Below are 18539 nucleotides of genomic sequence, written 5' to 3' on the forward strand. Positions count from 1 at the left end.
TTTGAATTATCAATATCTAATCAATGGAGCAATTATTTTTTATTTCTTGCCCACCTTTGGAGTTACATCATGGCAAGGTAACTACACAACCCAAACCTCTACCAAAGTGGTCTTACCCTTTAAGCGGAGGCAGCTTCCCGGGGCTGATGTCGTGGTTTAGAAAGCACATCACATAAAAACCGAGAGGTCAGCGATTCAGGTCCCTCACAACAGCCCTGATGCTATCCGTCAGCAGCCATGTCTCTCTCTCTCCCCCGTTTGAAACATCCACCAGCAGAAACGCTCCCGCTGTGATCCACTCACTGGAAGTCACTTTAGAGATGCCTGGAATGTCAAATTAAAAACTCTTGCTTGGAATCCGTCGCATCCAGCTGAGATCACCCCTAAGTCTCTCCTGTTACACTGAGTAGTTCCCCTCGAGCAGTAGAAAGTAACTAAGTACTCAAGTACTGTACTTAAGTACCATTTTTGTATGTATTTTTTACTTTACTGGAGTCTTTTCAATGCTTTTACTTCTACTCCACTACATCTCAGAGGCAAATATTGTATTGATACTCCACCACAATTATTTGAAAACTTTAGTTTACTAGTTACTTTGTAGATTTTGATTATTATTACAAAACTACTTCAGACCTGTGTACTGTAGCCTACTTTGGCTCACAACACGCCGCTTTGCGACGCGTTGTGAGCTTGTAGATCTGCTATTTTCAAAGGATTTGGGGAATGGGACTTTCTGCATAATGACTACTTTCACTTTTGGTACTTTAAGCACATTTTTGATGCCAATACTTTTGTACTTTTACTCAGGTACATTTTGAATACCGAACTTGTACTTGTAACGGAATATTTCTACAATAGGGTATCGATACGTTTACTTGAGTAAAAAAATGCGAGTACTTCTTCCATCAGTTCCATCAGTAACCGTATCTCATGAAGGAAACGAGGTTCTACATCATTTTATAGGCAATAACGAGGCTCTCTAGCAGGAAGGGATGACCTGAGAAGTATGCTGCTGTTGTCAACAGATGTCGGCTGCAATCACTGATGAAATACAGTGATTACTCATAACTTCACTCTATTAGATGTATTCCCTATGAAGGCATTAAAGGCCAGAGAGAAGATTTCTGGAAATGTTATTTTCTCGTTGATATCAAGAAGAAGGGACACTTACTCATACAAACGAGCAGAGACTCTGTGTACTACGTGCCAAGGCCAACCATTCGTCCAGAGTCGAGGAACATAAAAAGTCATGCAAGGAAAAAGGAATGGGGGGCTTCTGTTTATGTATTTTTTACACGAAACCATACCATGATGTTAAAACATTTTCACAAGCTATAGGAGGTCACTGCTTGGTTTCGGGGGACCCCCAGGGGACGTTGAGGGGGTTCCAGGGGGTCCCCAGCTAAATTAGTTAAAGGTAGGGTAAGTGGTATTTTTTGGTAACATTTTTTTTTTTTTTGTTAAAAAGGTTAAAGTACTATATTGTGATAGTAATCATTGCTACAGAGTATTTGTTGGGTCACAGGGGTCTCTCCAACTCTTTAATAAACAGAATATAGTACATTTTCAGGTAGGTGACAACATTTAAGCCAATCAGGAGAGAGCACTGGAAATGCATTTTCTGTTTAATAAAGAGCTGTATAGAGACATGGGAGAATCCTTTTACTGAACAAACACTCTATAGGAATGAGTACTATCACAATATAGAGCTATTTAACACTTATTTTAACCAAAGTAAATCACTTACCTATACCTTTAATATTAGCATCACAATCATTTCAACCCCTTGATCCATTTATAGGTTACGCTATTCGAAGATAGCAGATCTACAAGCTCGCTGCGCGGCGAGAAGTGACAACGCTGATGTGAGCTTGTACATCTGCTATTTTTGAACATTTTTGAAAAATCTTGAAAGAGTGTTTTCTAAATTTGAAAATATTTGAGGGTCCTTGGCAGGTATTTTATATTTTTGTGATTGTAATACCTTATTTAGTTGTATTCTTGTTGCAATATTTTTTCTCATATTCTGTAAGAATACTCCTTTTATTGTGGAAAAGTACCAGCTCCGCCCACCTATATGGGCCCCGCCCCCTGCTCCATGGTAACAGATTGGCGTGAGGCTCTGATTGGCCCTCGCCTCTCTGAGAGATGTCATATATACTGGCTGTGTGCCACATTGCTTCTTTATGCCTGATGAAGGTCCAAGCGGCCCAAACGTTGCATCCTAAATAAAAACCTCTTTATAAAGTGAAGACAGTGTGCGGGACTCCCTTCTCCTTCCATATTCAGGGTCCTTATTGGCACAAAAAGGTTTGGGAACCACTGCATTAGAGTGCTCTGCTTAACTGTGTTCTTATACTCGACTCGGTCCTTGGTCTCTCTGTCTATTTGTGTTGCAGGCCACGGGCACCATGTCGCTTCCTTGGCCTTTTACTGGCTGCATGCGTCCACAAAAAGTCAATTTGTCCTGCAGTTTAGCCTCGAACGCGCACACACACGCATGCACACACACACACACACACACACACACACACACACACACACACACACACACACACACACACACACGCATAGAGATAAGCTTTCAGCTGCGGAGATAATAACAAAAACCTTTAAGCAGTGGTGGAAAAAAGTATTCACATTTCTTACTTAAGTAAAAGTATCAATACTGCATTGCAGAAGTACTCTGTTACAAGTAAAAGGTCCGGAATTAAAATTTTACTTGAGGAAAAGTACAAAAGTATTGTTATCAAAATGTACTTAAAGTACTAAAATGTTTGAAAATAGCAGATCTACACGCTCACAACGCGTCGCATTGCGACGCGTTGTGAGCTTGTAGATCTGCTATTTTCAAATAGCCTATGTATAAAATAGGGCTACAGTGGTCAATACATGCTTTATAATATCATCATTTATATCTACAAAGTAACTAGTAACTAAAGTTGTCAAATAATTATAGTGGAGTAAAAGTACAATATTTTCCTGAGAGATGTAATGGAGTAGAATACCCCAACATTGTACTTAAGTGTACAGTACTTAAATAAATGTACTTAGTTACTTTACACCACTGCCTTTTAGGAACAAATGGGAGGAAATAACATATTTTCAGGTTCACAGAATTGCATTTATTGAAAGGTGTGTTTTCAGGCTGTGGGTGATTGTGTTGGAGGGTGATTGAACATAATTCACACACGGGTGGTCGATCGTTTTTACTCTTATGTCATACCCAACCTCTTCATCTCAAACTAATACTAATACTGTATTCCCTAAATCAGGGGTCTACAACGTTTTTTTCAGGACAAGGACCCCCTCGCTGAGAGAGAGATGAAGCAGGGACCCCCCACTACATATTGTATACAATTGTCGCAGATTAAACGTTTTCATCGATTCCAAAGATAACTTCCATAGACTTGTTCGACAACACTATCGATCCACTGCGAGCTTGTAGATCTGCTATTTTTGGTTAACGGTATCATGACATTCATTTTCACTTTTTTTATCTTCAATGTTTTATTTGGGGTTTTATGACCTCAATTACACCCAAAAAATCTGAACTTAGAACATTCAGTGGATTTTCTGTGGTCTGGGGTTTTCTGAATAATTAGGCTGAAAAGTAATCTGAGCTTGGCCCTTCGACAGTGAGGTCACAGTCGATTAATCCCGCCCACTCTCCTCCTCGCCCCTCCCCTCCCCTATCCTTTCCTTTGAGGGGGGCGGAGCAGAGGCAATGATTGACAGGCAAAATCCCTCACCAGCGACACCCGCAGGCAAAGATTTCTTTTTTCATTGCAGTTGAAAAGGCTTTAGAAATGTGAGAGAAAAACACCTGCCATGGATCACTGGAATGGAATTTTCACTTAAAACTTTTTGTACACTTTTGAAGGACCAGGACAAAGACTTTGAATGTGGTGTAAAAGTGAATGTCATTAAACCTTTAAAGTTCTCCTCATAATATAGGGACACTATCCTATAGCCCATATTCACACGGCGTCCATTTTGCTATTAAGTTAATGAAATGCCACCCCGTTGACACCCCTTTTTTTCAATGCAAAATACCAACATGGCCACCGTGTGAATATGGTCTATCACACAGAGATTTGGCGGGTGGCCCCCACGGTAGTAAGTCTGATATGAGGACCCCCTAGGGCATTGGTTCTCAAAGTGCAGGGTCCGGGGACCCCCAGGGGTCCTTGGGAGGGTTCCAGGGGGTCCCCAGCAAAAAATGTGTGAATATAGCATCACAATAATTGTAACCTTTTATACTTTGGCTTTTCAAAAATAGCAGATATACAAGCTCACCGAGTGCCGCGCTATGAGCTTGTATATCTGCTAATTTTTTTTTATCGTGATTTTTTTTGCAAACCTTTGAATATAAAATATTTTTAAGTGAACATTTGCAACTAAAATCGTTGCTGTTGCGGGGGTCCCTGGAACAAAATATTTGAGATGTTTTTTTGGGTCCTTGACATGAAAAAGTTTGAGAACCACTGTCCTATAGGGGTCCCCGGACCACCCTGTTGAAGATCCTTGGCCCCTATAAATCTCTCAATCTGTCTTCATTTGTCTCTCCTCTCCTATAACAGGTAAAGGGAGTTCTAGCATCTCGTCTGACATCAGTTCGAGCACGGATCACACGCCGACCAAAGCTCCAAAGAATGCAGCGACCACTGAAGGTAAGGAGGCATCTGGTGCTCGTTAGCTAACCCTCAGGCCCCCCCCTACCCCCCCTCCCCACAACAAACCCCACAGTGGCCCCTCCTCCCTCTCTCCCCTCTCATGCGCTTCTCTCTCTCTCTCTGTTGCTGCCTATTTTTGGAGAAACCTGTGTGTTCCTGCTGGGATAAAAACGGTAAATTGAATACCAGCGTTGGTAAAAGTACTCAGATGTTTTACTTAAGTAAAAATATCAATACTGCAATGTCTGTTACAAGTAAAAGTCCGGAATTCAACATTTACTTGAGTAAAAGTACAAAAGTATTGGTATCAAAATGTACTTAATGTACCAGAAGTACAAGTACTAAAATGTTTGAAAATAGCAGATCTACAAGCTCACAACGCGTCGCGATGCGACGCGTTGTGAGCTTGTAGATCCGTTATTTTCAAATAGCCTAGGTACGTAGCCTATAGAATAGGGCTAAAGTGGTTAATATGTGTTTTATAATATAATAATGTATATCTGCAAAGTAACTAGTAACTAAAGTTTTCAAATAATTGTAGTGGAGTAAAAGTACAATATTTGCCTCTGAGATGTAGTGGAGTAGAGGTAAAAGTATAGACAATTGGAAATACTCCAGTAAAGTGAAAGTACCTAAAAAATTACAGTACTTGAGTAAATGTACTTAGTTACTTTATACCACTGGTCCCTCCTCCCTCCCCTCTCATGCACTTCTCTCTCTCTTGCTGCCTATTTTTGGAGAAACCTGTGTGTTCCTGCTGGGATAAGAACGGTAAATTGAAAACAAACTGGCTCCACACACACACACACACACACACACACACACACACACACACACACACACACACACACACACACACACACACACACACACACACACACACACACAGCAGCTCCTCCACCATCAGAACCAATAGAAAAAGCCAAAAGCATTTCAGTTCATTGTGCTGCTTTGTTCTAACAAAAACATGCATGGCTTCTTCACTGCGGAAGAATGCTTGTCCAAACAATGAGGATATTGGACCTGGCGTGTGCGTTTGCGCGCGCGCGTGCGTGCGCGTGTGTGTGTGTGTGTGTGTGTGTGTGTGTGTGTGTGTGTGTGTGTGGTGGAAAAAAAAGTATTCAAAATGTTTACTTAAGTAAAAGTATCAATACTGCAATGTAGAAATACTGTCAAAAGTGAAGTAAATTAAAAAATTACTTGAGTAAAAGTACAAAAGTATTGGTATCAAAATGTACCTAAAGTACCAAAAGTAGAAAGTACTCATTATGCAGAATGTCCCATTTCACAAGTTTTCAAATGTATAAAAATATTTTGAAAATAGCAGATCTACAAGCTCACAATGACACAGACAGACAGACAGACACACACAGAGACAGACAGACACACAGACAGACAGACAGACAGACACACAGACAGACAGACAGACAGACAGACAGACAGACACACAGACAGACAGACAGACAGACAGACAGACAGACAGACATGATGTGGGAAGCATTGAAACAGAGTGAAAATTAAAGAGAATAGTTCAACCACGAGTGCTAATTTGTACGTTGTCGTACGAGCGACCGTGTTGGTCAGCGAAGAACAACACAAATTAAACTGAAACAACAGTCGAATAAATCTGTTGTACTTTCTGTTGCCGAGCAACACGGTCATCATGCATCAAAGTATCCGTTTGGTTTCATCCAGTCAGATGTTGAAGTTACTTTACAGCATTGCCTGCTCAGTAGTGGTGGAAAGTAACTAAGTACATGTACCCAAGTACAGTACTTAAGTACAATTTTGAGGTATTTTTAATTTACCGGAGTATTTCCAATTTGCAGTACTTTTACTTCTACTCCCCTACATCTCAGAGACAAATATTATACTTTTACTCCACTACAACTATTTGAAAACTTTAGTTACTAGTTACTTTGTAGATTTTGATTATTATTACAAAACATTCATTAACCACTTCAGCCCTATATACATTTCGGCCATTTGAAAATAGCAGATCTACAAGCTCAATGGGTCGCATCGCGACGCATTGTGAGCTTGTAGATCTGCTATTTTCAAATGATTTTCATTACATTTGAAAAACTTGAAATGGGACATTCTGCATAACGAGTACTTTCTACTTTTGGTACTTCAAGTACATTTTGGTACCAACACATTTGTACTCAAGTAAATTTTGAATTCCGGACGTTTACTTGTAACAGAGTATTTCTACATTGCAGTGATACTTTTACTCAAGTAACAAATGTGAGTCCTTTTTCCACCACTGTTTTACAGCATTGTCTGCTCAGGCAGTTTTTATATCCAAACTGGCAAACCGTATCGTACGGGAAGCTGCTCCTCGTTGTGAGCATCCATGTTATGAATGTAAGTTGCGTGACTGACATCTAATAGTTTAGAAAAATACTTTACGGCTGACAGATGTCTTTTGAGGCCTCATGTCAACAGCTGTCTCCAATCAAGCTCTAGTCTGTTATATTTTGTGATAACACTGTCAATCACAGGAGTTGATTCATGTTGACGTATAAAGCTTGTCAAAGCTTCAAAGTGCTTCATCATCGTGATTGACGGACGGACGGCAGCCGTTGCGTTCCTATAAATAAAACACCTTTCCATCTGAAGTATAAACGCTTCAGTTAGCGAGGGAATCCGGTTGAATTTTCCCCCATGGTTACCTCCAGTGGTGGGAAAAGTAATTTTTTTTAACTGAATTTAAAGTATGTTTTGTAATAATAATCGAAATCTACGAAGTAACTAGTAACTCAAGTTTTCAAATAATTGTAGTGGAGTAAAAGTACAAAGCCCTTGAATATGATGGAATATGATTAAGGATTACTGTGATTATAGTAAGCTCACATTTCATATCACTATATCACTATATCACTATTTTCAAACATATTCAAACATTTTAATACTGTCTGTAAGCAACACCTTGACATCTAGAGCTGATTGACAGTTAGAAAGTACAGCCTGGAGCTCCCGTTTGTTTTCTTGTCGACACAGACCTGAAACGGGGAGAAAGAATACCCCCCCCCCCGCTCACACACTCAAAGCATAATAAGATTGACACTGACTATATCCACGGGGGGCTTTATGTGTAGTTGCACGTGCGCACGTGCATGTGTGTTTGTGTGTGTGTGTGTGTGAGCAGTAGGCTACACATGTAATGAAGTAGCATTAGCAGCCGGAGGCTTCAGCTGCCGTTAGTGTCATGATATCCTCGTCACGTGGACCCCCTAATCCTTTAGGGGGGGTCCCAGGGGGTCCCCGGGCAAAATGAGTCCTGAACAGTTGACACTTCAGCTCTATTAAATTTTTGGGCTATTTTTGAAACATTTAGCCAAATGTTGACGTCAACGTTGTTGACAAATCCTGTCTTATGGGGGTCCCAGGCCCACATATGCTCATATATGGTCATTCTCTTATATGGTCACAGGGATATCTGATATCTTCTTTATTTTTATAAGTTACAGGAGTTCTTACTGTATGGTGATATGTACTTTCTGTCAATCAGCTCTAGATGTCAAGGTATTGCTTACAGACAGTATTACAATGTTTGAATATGTTTGAAAATAGCCTAGGTATAAAATAGGGCTTAAGTGGTTAATGTATGATTCATGATATCATAATCTATATCTGCAAAGTAACTAGTGACTAAAGTTTTCAAGTATAGACAATCGGAAATACTCTAATAAAGTAAAAGCACCTCAAGATTGTACTTAAGTACAGTACTTGAGTGAATGTACTTAGTTACTTTACACCACTGCTTAGAGAGAATAGAATTCAACAGAAAGGAATGCTTGAGGCGGCAGGCTCTTCCAATGACATCACATTCTTTCTGTGTGAATAAAGTATGCTATTCAGTATGAAGAAACTGTGTACTATCGGCAGACTTGCATTAGGCTAATAGTTCCTCTTCACCTTTAGAGAGGTAACTCCACCAGTGATGAACAGAATCAAATGTTCAGTTTTGTTATTGTTGGTTGTTATTTAGTATTTTCTTTACATTTGATATTCATTTAAATGTCAAAAGGGTCACAATAAGCTAAAGCTTCAGCCTACACATTTTTGGTCTATATATCTTTCACTGATTCATATCAAATGAAGGCATTGTATTGAATATCTTTTAATGACCAAAATAAAACTACTTCTACTACTACAAGTAAGACGCGCGAAGGCGGGAAGCGAACGCCAACAAAATTAAATGATAATGAAAAGAAATCATCTTAAAAAAGTTACCAATAAAAAAATATATAAAAAATACAAAAAAAATCTGCGTTAGAAGGAGCATCTTAGAAAAATACAAATTCCCCAAAAAAAAACTTGAACAATGTTTTTGAACAATTCAACAAAGTGTTTGAAGTGGCTGTTTCACCCACTTCCGGGGGGCGGAGCCAAAATCCGAGCCCGAAGTATTTGTTCGTAGACCCCCACTTAGGGGGGGTAGAAAATGTTTCGGAGCGATTCGGGCACTTTTCATTTAACATGGAGTTTCAATGGGGAGTTTTTAGGAACCTTCTCCGGGGCGTGGCTTCCGGGGGAAGGGGCGGGCTTAAACGCAACCTTGACAGGTGTGTTCAGTTTTCAAAGGCCTTTCATTTGATTGCGAACGCTCCAAGTGGAGCTTACTATGTAACCGTGCTCGGGTTGTGTGTGTGTCCGTGTGTGTCTCCGTGTGTGTCTCTGTGTGCGTGCACTGCCTCAGCCCTGTGTGCAGCCAAGTAAATGTCCAATATAGACGTACCATACATCAAATGAAAGGCCTAAGCCGCGCCTCCTTCCGCGTTCGCAACTACTACTAATTATACGTAGCCTGCGAGTTAGTTCAGGCAGCATACACTCGAGAGGTTACATGCATACTCATTCTATGTGTCATAGCATCATGCAGACCCATACAGTACGTCATTCACTGACGTGGCAGTCAGCTGTCCAATCGGGCGGGTTATTTAAGCTCACTTACATCTGTGTTCCGTCCGCTTTGTGTGTTATGGTTGTTGTCATGCGGCGTTTGCTCCCTCCACCACCCCAGCACCACCAGTGGGCTCTGCTATTAGTTCTGTTCCCCATGGGGGGGGGGGGGGGTTGTATTATATCTATCTCCCTGCTCTTAATGGTTAATGATGGTTGTCTAAATTGTGCTGAGCAGGGAGAAAAATGTAGCAGAGCCTGAACGCCAAGATAAAATATTACATCCACACTTGTATTCTAATTCTATAATATTGGTTCAATATATTTGTGAGTTATCTGACTGAACTACTAGCTGTTGTTAAGCTTCACCATCCATGGTCCACTGAATGAGCTTGAGAGAGAGAGATGTCGTGTGTGATTTTAGACACCACAGAACATTGTTCCGCTTCCAGTCAGTCACAGCTCAGTACAACAGGAGGAAATGCTGACTCACTGGGCCTTGGTTGTCTGGTTGCAACCCCCAACCTGGATATTACGGGAAATTGATCATTAGTTTGTCCCTGTGTATATTATGTCTACTAGGAGAGCAACCTGATAGATAGATTAGATAGACTAGCCCATACCCGGTCGACCCAAGACACCAAGACAGACAGACAGACAGACAGACAGAGGTTACTCCAATTATATAGTTGGATAGTAGGATCGATAGATAGATAGATAGATAGATATATAGATAGATAGATAGATAGATAGATAGATAGATAGATAGATAGATAGATAGATAGATAGATAGATAGACAGCACAGGCGGTGGACGGTGGCTCCCCAGACTCCTGTGTTATAACCAAAATTGTTATTTTCTTTCGTCCCTGTTAAGTGGGAGTAATTACACGGTCTGGAACCACTACGGCCACAGTGAAATCCCCCCGCCTTACACACACACACACACGCACACACGCACACACGCACACACACACACACACGCACACACGCACACACACACACACACACACACACTCAGTGTCGTGTGGTCCGCTAAACTAATCAGGAAGCCGTCTGGCCTGCATCCCCACTGTATGCTGTTAGCAGGCTATAAGGCTAAATTAGCACGACGTTTTGCCCCTTATGCTGACCTGTAGTAGAAGGTTACATTCTTACTTTTGTTTTACATTTATGTGATATTTCGTCTCTCTCTGGTTGAAACCTCATTTGTCCAAAACTGTGACTTTCCAGGATTCAAATTCAAAAGTATCAAAAGTAGCAGATCTACAAGCTCAAACGCAATAATCTGCTATTTTCAAAGGATTTTTATGCATTTGAAAACTTGTGAAGTGGAACATTTTGCGTGATGAGTACTTTTACTTTTGGTACTTTAAGTACATATTGTTCCCATTACTTTTCTACTTTTACTCAAGTACATTTTTTCCGAACTTTTACTTGTAACAGAGTATTTCTACATTGCTGTATCGATACTTTTACTTTAAAAATACGAGTACTTTTTCCACCACTGTGAGTCAGTCTGACCTAAATAAGTGTCGCAGACACTATGTGGACAGAAAGCCAGTCTTTTGTCACTCGTCACCAGTGGTCTGTTTGACATAATGCCTCCCCCCCCCCCCCACCCTACCCCACCCCCCTGAAATTAAAACTAGGAAGTCGTTGCTTGTTTGTTTGTCTTGGTTGTGTAGGAATTGGAAGAAACAAAAGAGTTGTGGCGGCCAGGCTCCTCCGCTTGTCTTGCGATGAGGTCATCTGGTGTGGGGTTTTACGCAATGTGGCTCTCTTTTTTATTTGTTATTCAGAAGAAGGCTGTGGGCTATAGCCTGGAGTCGGGCCGCTTTGTTAGCCTTGAGACTGAAAATGTTCTGCCTTGTACAACGAATCCTCCCTAATGGGACGAAGCTCAGTGTCTTGCAGACAGCAAGGGTACAACAAAAAAAAGGAAGATAGGCTATGGTCTGGTTGGAAACCATAAAAAAAATATGGTCAGCGTCAGCCGTCACGCCATTGGGTTCTACAGACCGTAAATAGAGCCTATTTTTCAGCAATTTCAAATCCATCCATCTTTCTTTATCTGGAGCACTGCACGGAAATGAGTGCTATTGGTTGGGGACCATGAGCGGGGGTGGGGAATTAATGCTATTGGTTGTGCGGCTTGTCTATCAAATCATCACAAGGTAGCCCCCCCCCCCCAATGGAACTGGGTACTATGTTCAATCCCCGCCCTGCGTCCTTGATGGTATGATCCCGTTGTGTGTACTCTGGGCATTGTTTGGGCACACCTACTACCACTGGGGTGCCTCAGGAATGTCTCAAATGTGGTGTGTGTGTGTGTGTGTGTGTGTGTGTGTGTGTGTGTGTGTGTGTGTGTGTGTGTGTGTGTGTGTGTGTGTGTGTGTGTGTGTGTGTGTGTGTGTGTGTGTGTGTGTGTGTGTGTGTGTGTGTGTGTGTGTGTGTGTGTGTGTGTGTGTGTGTGTGTGTGTGTGTGTGTGTGTGCGCGCGCGTGTGTGTGTGTGTGTGCGTGTGTGTATGCGCAAACTGACAACACCCTTCGAGGCTATGGGTCTTGACCATTGTTTTGATGCTGCCGTATGATCAAGTTATAGCCACTGGTAGAGTTATAGATAGAAAAATGTTCGCGAAAATGTGTGCAAATCTTTTGAATATACATATATATGCATTTTTAACTAAGATCTCTGCTTCTGGGAGTCCCTGGAACAAAATATTTTGAGATGGGGGTCCGCAGACGAATACATATCATTTTGGCAGACCCTTGACATGAAAAGGTTTGAGAACCACTGATATTATAGCAACATAAGTTATTTAAAATGAAATAAAAAACTGTTAGGATTCCCCCAGAAGCAAAGATTTTAGTTACAAAATGTTCGCTCTAAAAAAACATATATATTCAAAGATTTGCAAAAACTTTAAATTTTTCAAAAAGGAAATACCAGATCTACAAGCTCGTAAATCTGCTATTTTTGAATAGCCCCAAGTATAAAATAATGGTTATACTGTAGGTGAAAAATCTAAAATGACACAGTAGGCCTATATGCGTTCCCGGTCTTAATCCATTAAGACCGGGAACGCATCTGTTTAACTTTTTTGATTTGAGCTATAAAGCATTATTTTACACTTTGGCTATTCAAAAATAGCAGATCTGCAAGGTGCCGCGCTACGAGCTTGTAGATCTGCTATTTTTGCAAAATCGTGAACATGTGTGCAAATCTTTGAAAATATACTGTTTTAAAGCAAACATTTTTAACTCAAATCTTTGCTTCTGGGGGGTCCCTGGAAGAACATTATTTTGAGATGGGGGTCGGCGGCCAAAAACATAATCATCTTGGGGGTCCTTGACATGAAAAAGTTTGAGCACCACTGATTATAGAAACATAAGTTTTTCAGAATACTGTTGGGAAGACCTTTGTAGAATTGGCTTCAGGTCTTAATGGGTTAATGGATAAAGTGAGTTAAGATAACACTCTGGATTTTTTTCCCCCTGTGCAGCCATGGCTAGGTAGGGGTTCTAGCTCCTTCAACCATCTGTCATGGCACCAGGAAATTAGCCTCATGGCGGGGGAACAATGCTACATGCCTTGGCCGGCTTCCTTTCTGACTGCCAAAGGACCAAAGGAAAGTTGATAACTGCCATGCAGGGAAATGTATTTTCTGCTTGTATAGCATAAAACACCTCTTAAAAAAAGAAAGAAAAAAAAGAAGAAGTTAGACGTGTTAATGTTTACATGTGTATAAGTTGACCTCAGTCGACACTTTCAAACCACACAGACACACAAATACTTTAACGCTGATTAATTTGATCAACTTCTGCCTCAGAGCGTTCCCACACCACATCACAACACACTCAGGGCTAGCGAGAGGGACGGGCGGACGGACGGACGGCCAATGCAGTCTAAACATTGTTTGGTAAATAACGCTCCCCGTCTCCAAGATGTTAATATTTTCACCTTCCCGCAGGAGCAACAAAGTCCCTCGGAGCTCGTCCGCAAACTAACCACAGGCTCTGCAGTTGTGTATACTATACAGCTCTAGTATTTGGCTGTTGATGTCCAAATATGAGAGGAACTGGAATGGGGCGTTTTCGCCTGTCACGGACATCGTGCACTTCAGGGTGCGATGGTGCCTGTCCACTGCTAAACTGTCACTTATCACTGATAATTATTAGAGTATATTAGCGTTAGGGAAGCTACTTGGACAGCGTAGCTTGTAAAGCTACAAGTAGCTCACCACCATGGCAGTAGCTTGATCAAGCTACATTTCTACCCCTGGAGAAATGTAGCTTGTTAAAGCTACATAGAAAAAGCAGCTCAGCTACTTTTCTTGTTTCAGCGTTAAATTGAGAATGTACATGTGGTGTAGTATACAATTACAGGGGTTCCCAACCTTTCTGATACCAACCATGGACCGGCTGCCAGTTCTTGAAAAATGTGCGGACCGGAAAGGAAATATATGAACACATAATTTGTTGTATATATTCCACATACATGTTTATCATATATGTGGCATATATGTGGACGTATAATATACGTCCACATATATGCCACATATATGATAGTTTATATTATAAACTATATGTGAGACATATATAGTTTATATGGGGCTTATTGGTGGAGCGGCTGGTCCTGTGTTTTGTTGGGACAGCAGCCATGTTGATAGCTAGGTGCTCAAGTGGGTGCAGAGGTTTGTTTGGAAGGGAAAAAATGCTTTCTGGAGATACATTCTTGGCAGGCGATGTAAGCTGCTAGTAGTAATGTACTCCTCCTGACCTCTGTGTTTGATTGGGTTATAGAGGATTTGAAGGAGCAGTGAGTCTTCGGTCAGTAAAGTATGGAAGTTTGCTTTTCCATGGACAGTTGCAGACACAAGAGACCTGTAAAAAGTGTTGATTTCGTCGACTAAAACTAAGATAAAAAATGTTCGTCGACTACCTTTTATCACCGACGAAAACGAAATAAAAACGAAATAAAAACTGACCTATGATGATTAAAAATATTATTATATTTTACAAATAAAACACAAATAAAAACCAGACTAAAGTGTTAATGAGGGACCTAGTGGAGAAGAGATCCAGTAGAACTAAGACGAGTCAAGTGAAAATACCAGATCTACAAGCTCACACGACGCGTTGTGAGCTTGTAGATCGGCCATTTTCATCATGCAACCAAGTGTAAAATCAGCCATTATGACGCCATCAAGGCACCGCCCAAAATACACTTAGTCGACTAAAACTAGACAAAAACTAAAACATTTCAGATGAATAAAATATGACTAAAACTAAATCAAAATTTGCCGTCAAAATCAGCACCGCCTGTAAATATTCACAATTGTAAAACTGGGAAAGAAAAGAACCTCTCCACCACAGAGCAGCGTTGGTTGCTCTGTGGTGGAGAGGTAAATAAAACTATGCGAAAAGGACATTTATTGTGTGCTATGGGCTGTTTTCTCATGTTTGGTGGTATTGTTGAGCCGTGCTGCACCGTGAGACTTTTGTTTAATATCTGGAGTGTTTGCTGGGTTGTTCTGCTTTGCAGTTGCTTTTCTCTCGATATCTTTAAACGTGTGCCTTCAACATCAGCTGTGAAGAGAGAAGTGTTTGGCTGTCGACTTCTTTTTTCTGCAACCCAACGCTCGTAGACGTTTGTGTTTGTGTTTTTTGAAGACAAAATGGAGAGAAAAAGAAAGAAGGTCACCAATGCAGGCACTCACTGCTTTTTTCCCCCATATTTTCCCCATCAGCTGTGCTCGCCCCTCCCCCCTGCCTTCACTCTCTCTCGATCCTGCAGCCAGGGAGGAAATCTGAGTGAATATGCACAGAGAAAGGGCGGCGAAAAGAGAACGAAAACAAGTGGAGGGCCAGTTTACAGAAGGAGGGGAATGGGGGGGAGGGGGGAGGGGGGAGCGTTCCATCTCATAACTCTTCTCTGATTACTGCCTTTTAGTCTTCCTATCCTCTGTCTCGGAGCAGGAAACGCACAGTCCCACTTGTTTTGAAATGCGTTTTGCCCTTTTTCTTTTTGTGTGTTTCTCCTCCAGAGTCCCGTTTGGTTTCTCTCTGCGTTAACCCATTCAGACCGGGAACACATCTTTGTGTGATTTTTTTTGATTTCTTTGGGCTATTCAAAAATAGCAGATCTACAAGCTTGTAGATCTGCATTTTTATTTTTTTTATTTTTTAATATATGTGCAAATCATTGAATATAATGTCATATATTTTTTTTAAAGCAAACATTTGTAACTCAAATCTTTGCTTCTGCGGGGATTCTACAAATGTGTTCTAAATCCTAACAGTTTTCTGAAACGCTTGTTTTCTTGTTATGTTGCTATAATATCAGTTGATTCTCAAACTTTTGTCATGGCAAGGACCCCCAAAATGATATGTATTTGGGCTGTGGACCCCCATCTCAAAATATTTTGTTCCAGGGGACCCTAACAAGCAAAGATTTGAGTAAAAAAAATGTTATTGTATTCAAAGATTTGCACAAATGTTCAAGATTTCTCAAAAATAGCAGATCTACATGCTCATAGTGCGGCACTTGCCAAAGTATAAAATAATGTCAAAGTGGTTCAAATCTAAAATGACACAGCTATGCGTTCCCGCCCGGTCTTAATGGGTTAAAAGTGGAGCTGGTTTTGGACAGGGTTCGGGAACGATGCCACTTGGCCTGAAACGTACACTCTGCTGCTTGTAAGACGTTTGGCCCACGAGTGATGTTTTGACTCTGATACACCTGGGGCTTTGGGACTTGATGTGGACAACATGACCTCAATTATGGTTACGCTCTCTGCACGGGTTTGAATGGCACCCTGGACGTTATGTATACGCCGTTTACCAGTGGTGTAAAGTAACTAAGTACATTTACTTAAGTACTGTACTTAAGCCCAATTTTGAGGTATTTGTACTTCACTTGAGTATTTCCAATTTCCAATACTTTTACTTCTACTCCACTACATTTATTTGAAAACTTTAGTCACTAGTTACTTTGTAGATTTTGATTATTATTACAAAACATACATTAACCTCTTCAGCCCCATATACATTTCGGCCCTTTGAAAATAGCCGATCTACAAGCTCACAGCTTGTAGATCTGCTATTTTCATATTATTTGTGTAATTTTTTTTATACAGTTCTTACTATTATAGAACCTTTTTTCTTGAGCTCATAGCCTAAAACAGTGGTTCTCAACCAGTGGTCCGGGGACCACCAGTGGTCCTTGAGGGGGTTCCAGGGGGTCCCCAGCAAAAGCGTTAATACATTTTCACCCCTTTATCCATATTGTATACGTTGGCTATTCAAAAATAGCAGATCTACAAGCTCACAGCGCGTCACTTCGTGCCGCGCTGTGAGCTTGTAGATCTGCTATGTTTGAACATTTTCGAAAAATCCTGAAAGTGTTTGAAGAATTTCGTAGAATTTAGCATTTTTTTTAACACAAATCTTCTCTTCTGGGGGTCCCTGGCACAAAACATTTTCTGAGAGGGGGATCCGCGACCAAGTATATATCAATTTAGGGGTCCTTGGCATGAAAAAAGGTTGAAAACCACTGGCCTAAAAGAATCCCTCAGTTGCAGAATCGGGGTCAGACAGCAGTAGATCCACCCACCACTTCCTCTGTTGTTCTGACCACATCAGATGGGCTTTCACTACATTTGCTCCTCATCATCAGAACCAAATCAGTCCTTTGGGATGGATGGTGTGTAGGCTTTCCCCAGGACTGTGTGTTCCTCATGCAGTGTGCAGCACGTGTGTGCCGTGCACGGCCAACGTTATCCCCTTCAGTCACTTTAACCCTTTAAGACCGGGGGACGCATCTGTGTAACCACTTTATCCATATTTTATACTTTTGGCTATTCAAAAATAGCAGATATACAAGCTCATAGCGCGGCACCGAGTGCCGCGCTATGAGCTTGTAGATCTGCTAAAAAAATTTTTTTTTTTAGATGGGGGTCCGCAGCCAAATACATATCGTTGTGGGGCTCCTTGACACTGACATTAATATTATAGCAACATAAGTGTTTCAGAAAACTGTTTTAAACTGATTTAGAAGACATTTGTAGAATCCCCAGAAGCAATAACATTTTAGCTAGAAATGCTCGCTTTAAATATATATATATTCAAAGATTTGCACAACATTTTTCACGATTTTTCAAAAATAGCAGATCTACAAGCTCATAGCGCGGCACTCGGTGCCGCGCTATGAGCTTGTATATCTGCTATTTTTGAATAGCCCAACGAAATCTAAAAATGACACACAGATGCGTTCTCAGGTCTTAAAGAGTTAACACGGCCATCACTCCACACGCGCTGTCCTGTCCGCACACGCGAGAGGTGCAACGGAAAGCTGACTCTGGACGGATAACCGGAACGCTCGACCCAGAACACGCCGGCTCGCCAGCGGTTCTTGTTATTCTTGTATTCGTTTTACTGAGGTTAAAGGGATAGTTCACCCCCAAAATGACTTTAATTTGATGACCAACAGAGTCATCTTTGAGCCGGTCATCAAGTTATTAAGGCTCAGGAATGTGACAAAAACTAAAATATCTCCATGAATTCAAGGCTCCATGGAGTAAGTAATCGATAGGAAAAAAAGTCATATTGGGCGCAGCGCGAGGCGATGTGAGCTTGTAGATCTGCTATTTTTGGCTAAAGATTCGCTTCAGAATAGGAATGCTATAGTCAGGGCTGTTAACAAAAACATGTGGACACGGCTCACAAAAGCGCCACATTTTTTCTACATGCTCTCCATCAACATAAGTTTCATTTTTGACGGGGAGCCACGTCATCAAGATGGCAGAAGGCGGCCATCTTGGATTTCAAAGATGGCCACCATGTAATATCTATAAGTGCCAATATCTTGGCTTCCAAGCCACTTAGAAGGTCAATCTTGGTGTCAAAATATATATTTCTGGGGTCAAGGAATTCAATAAAGTTATTGAGAAC

General features: G+C 41.1%; 1 protein-coding gene across 1 annotated transcript in view; it reads left to right on the forward strand.

Moving 5' to 3' along the window:
- The window catches only part of LOC308077419 (F-box/LRR-repeat protein 7-like), a gene marked incomplete at its 3' end in the record, with an annotated part of 66350 nt that overhangs the window by 14957 nt on the left and 32854 nt on the right, over positions 1-18539 (forward strand). Inside the window, exon 2 of the mRNA XM_080418102.1 lies at positions 4584-4673. Within this exon, the coding sequence (XP_080274228.1) occupies positions 4584-4673 (90 nt within the window). The remainder of the gene's footprint in view (positions 1-4583; positions 4674-18539) is intronic.

This window comes from Gymnoscopelus braueri, assembly GCF_963280865.1.
Source record: "Gymnoscopelus braueri genome assembly, chromosome: 21".
Classification (NCBI taxonomy): Eukaryota; Metazoa; Chordata; class Actinopteri; order Myctophiformes; family Myctophidae; genus Gymnoscopelus; species Gymnoscopelus braueri.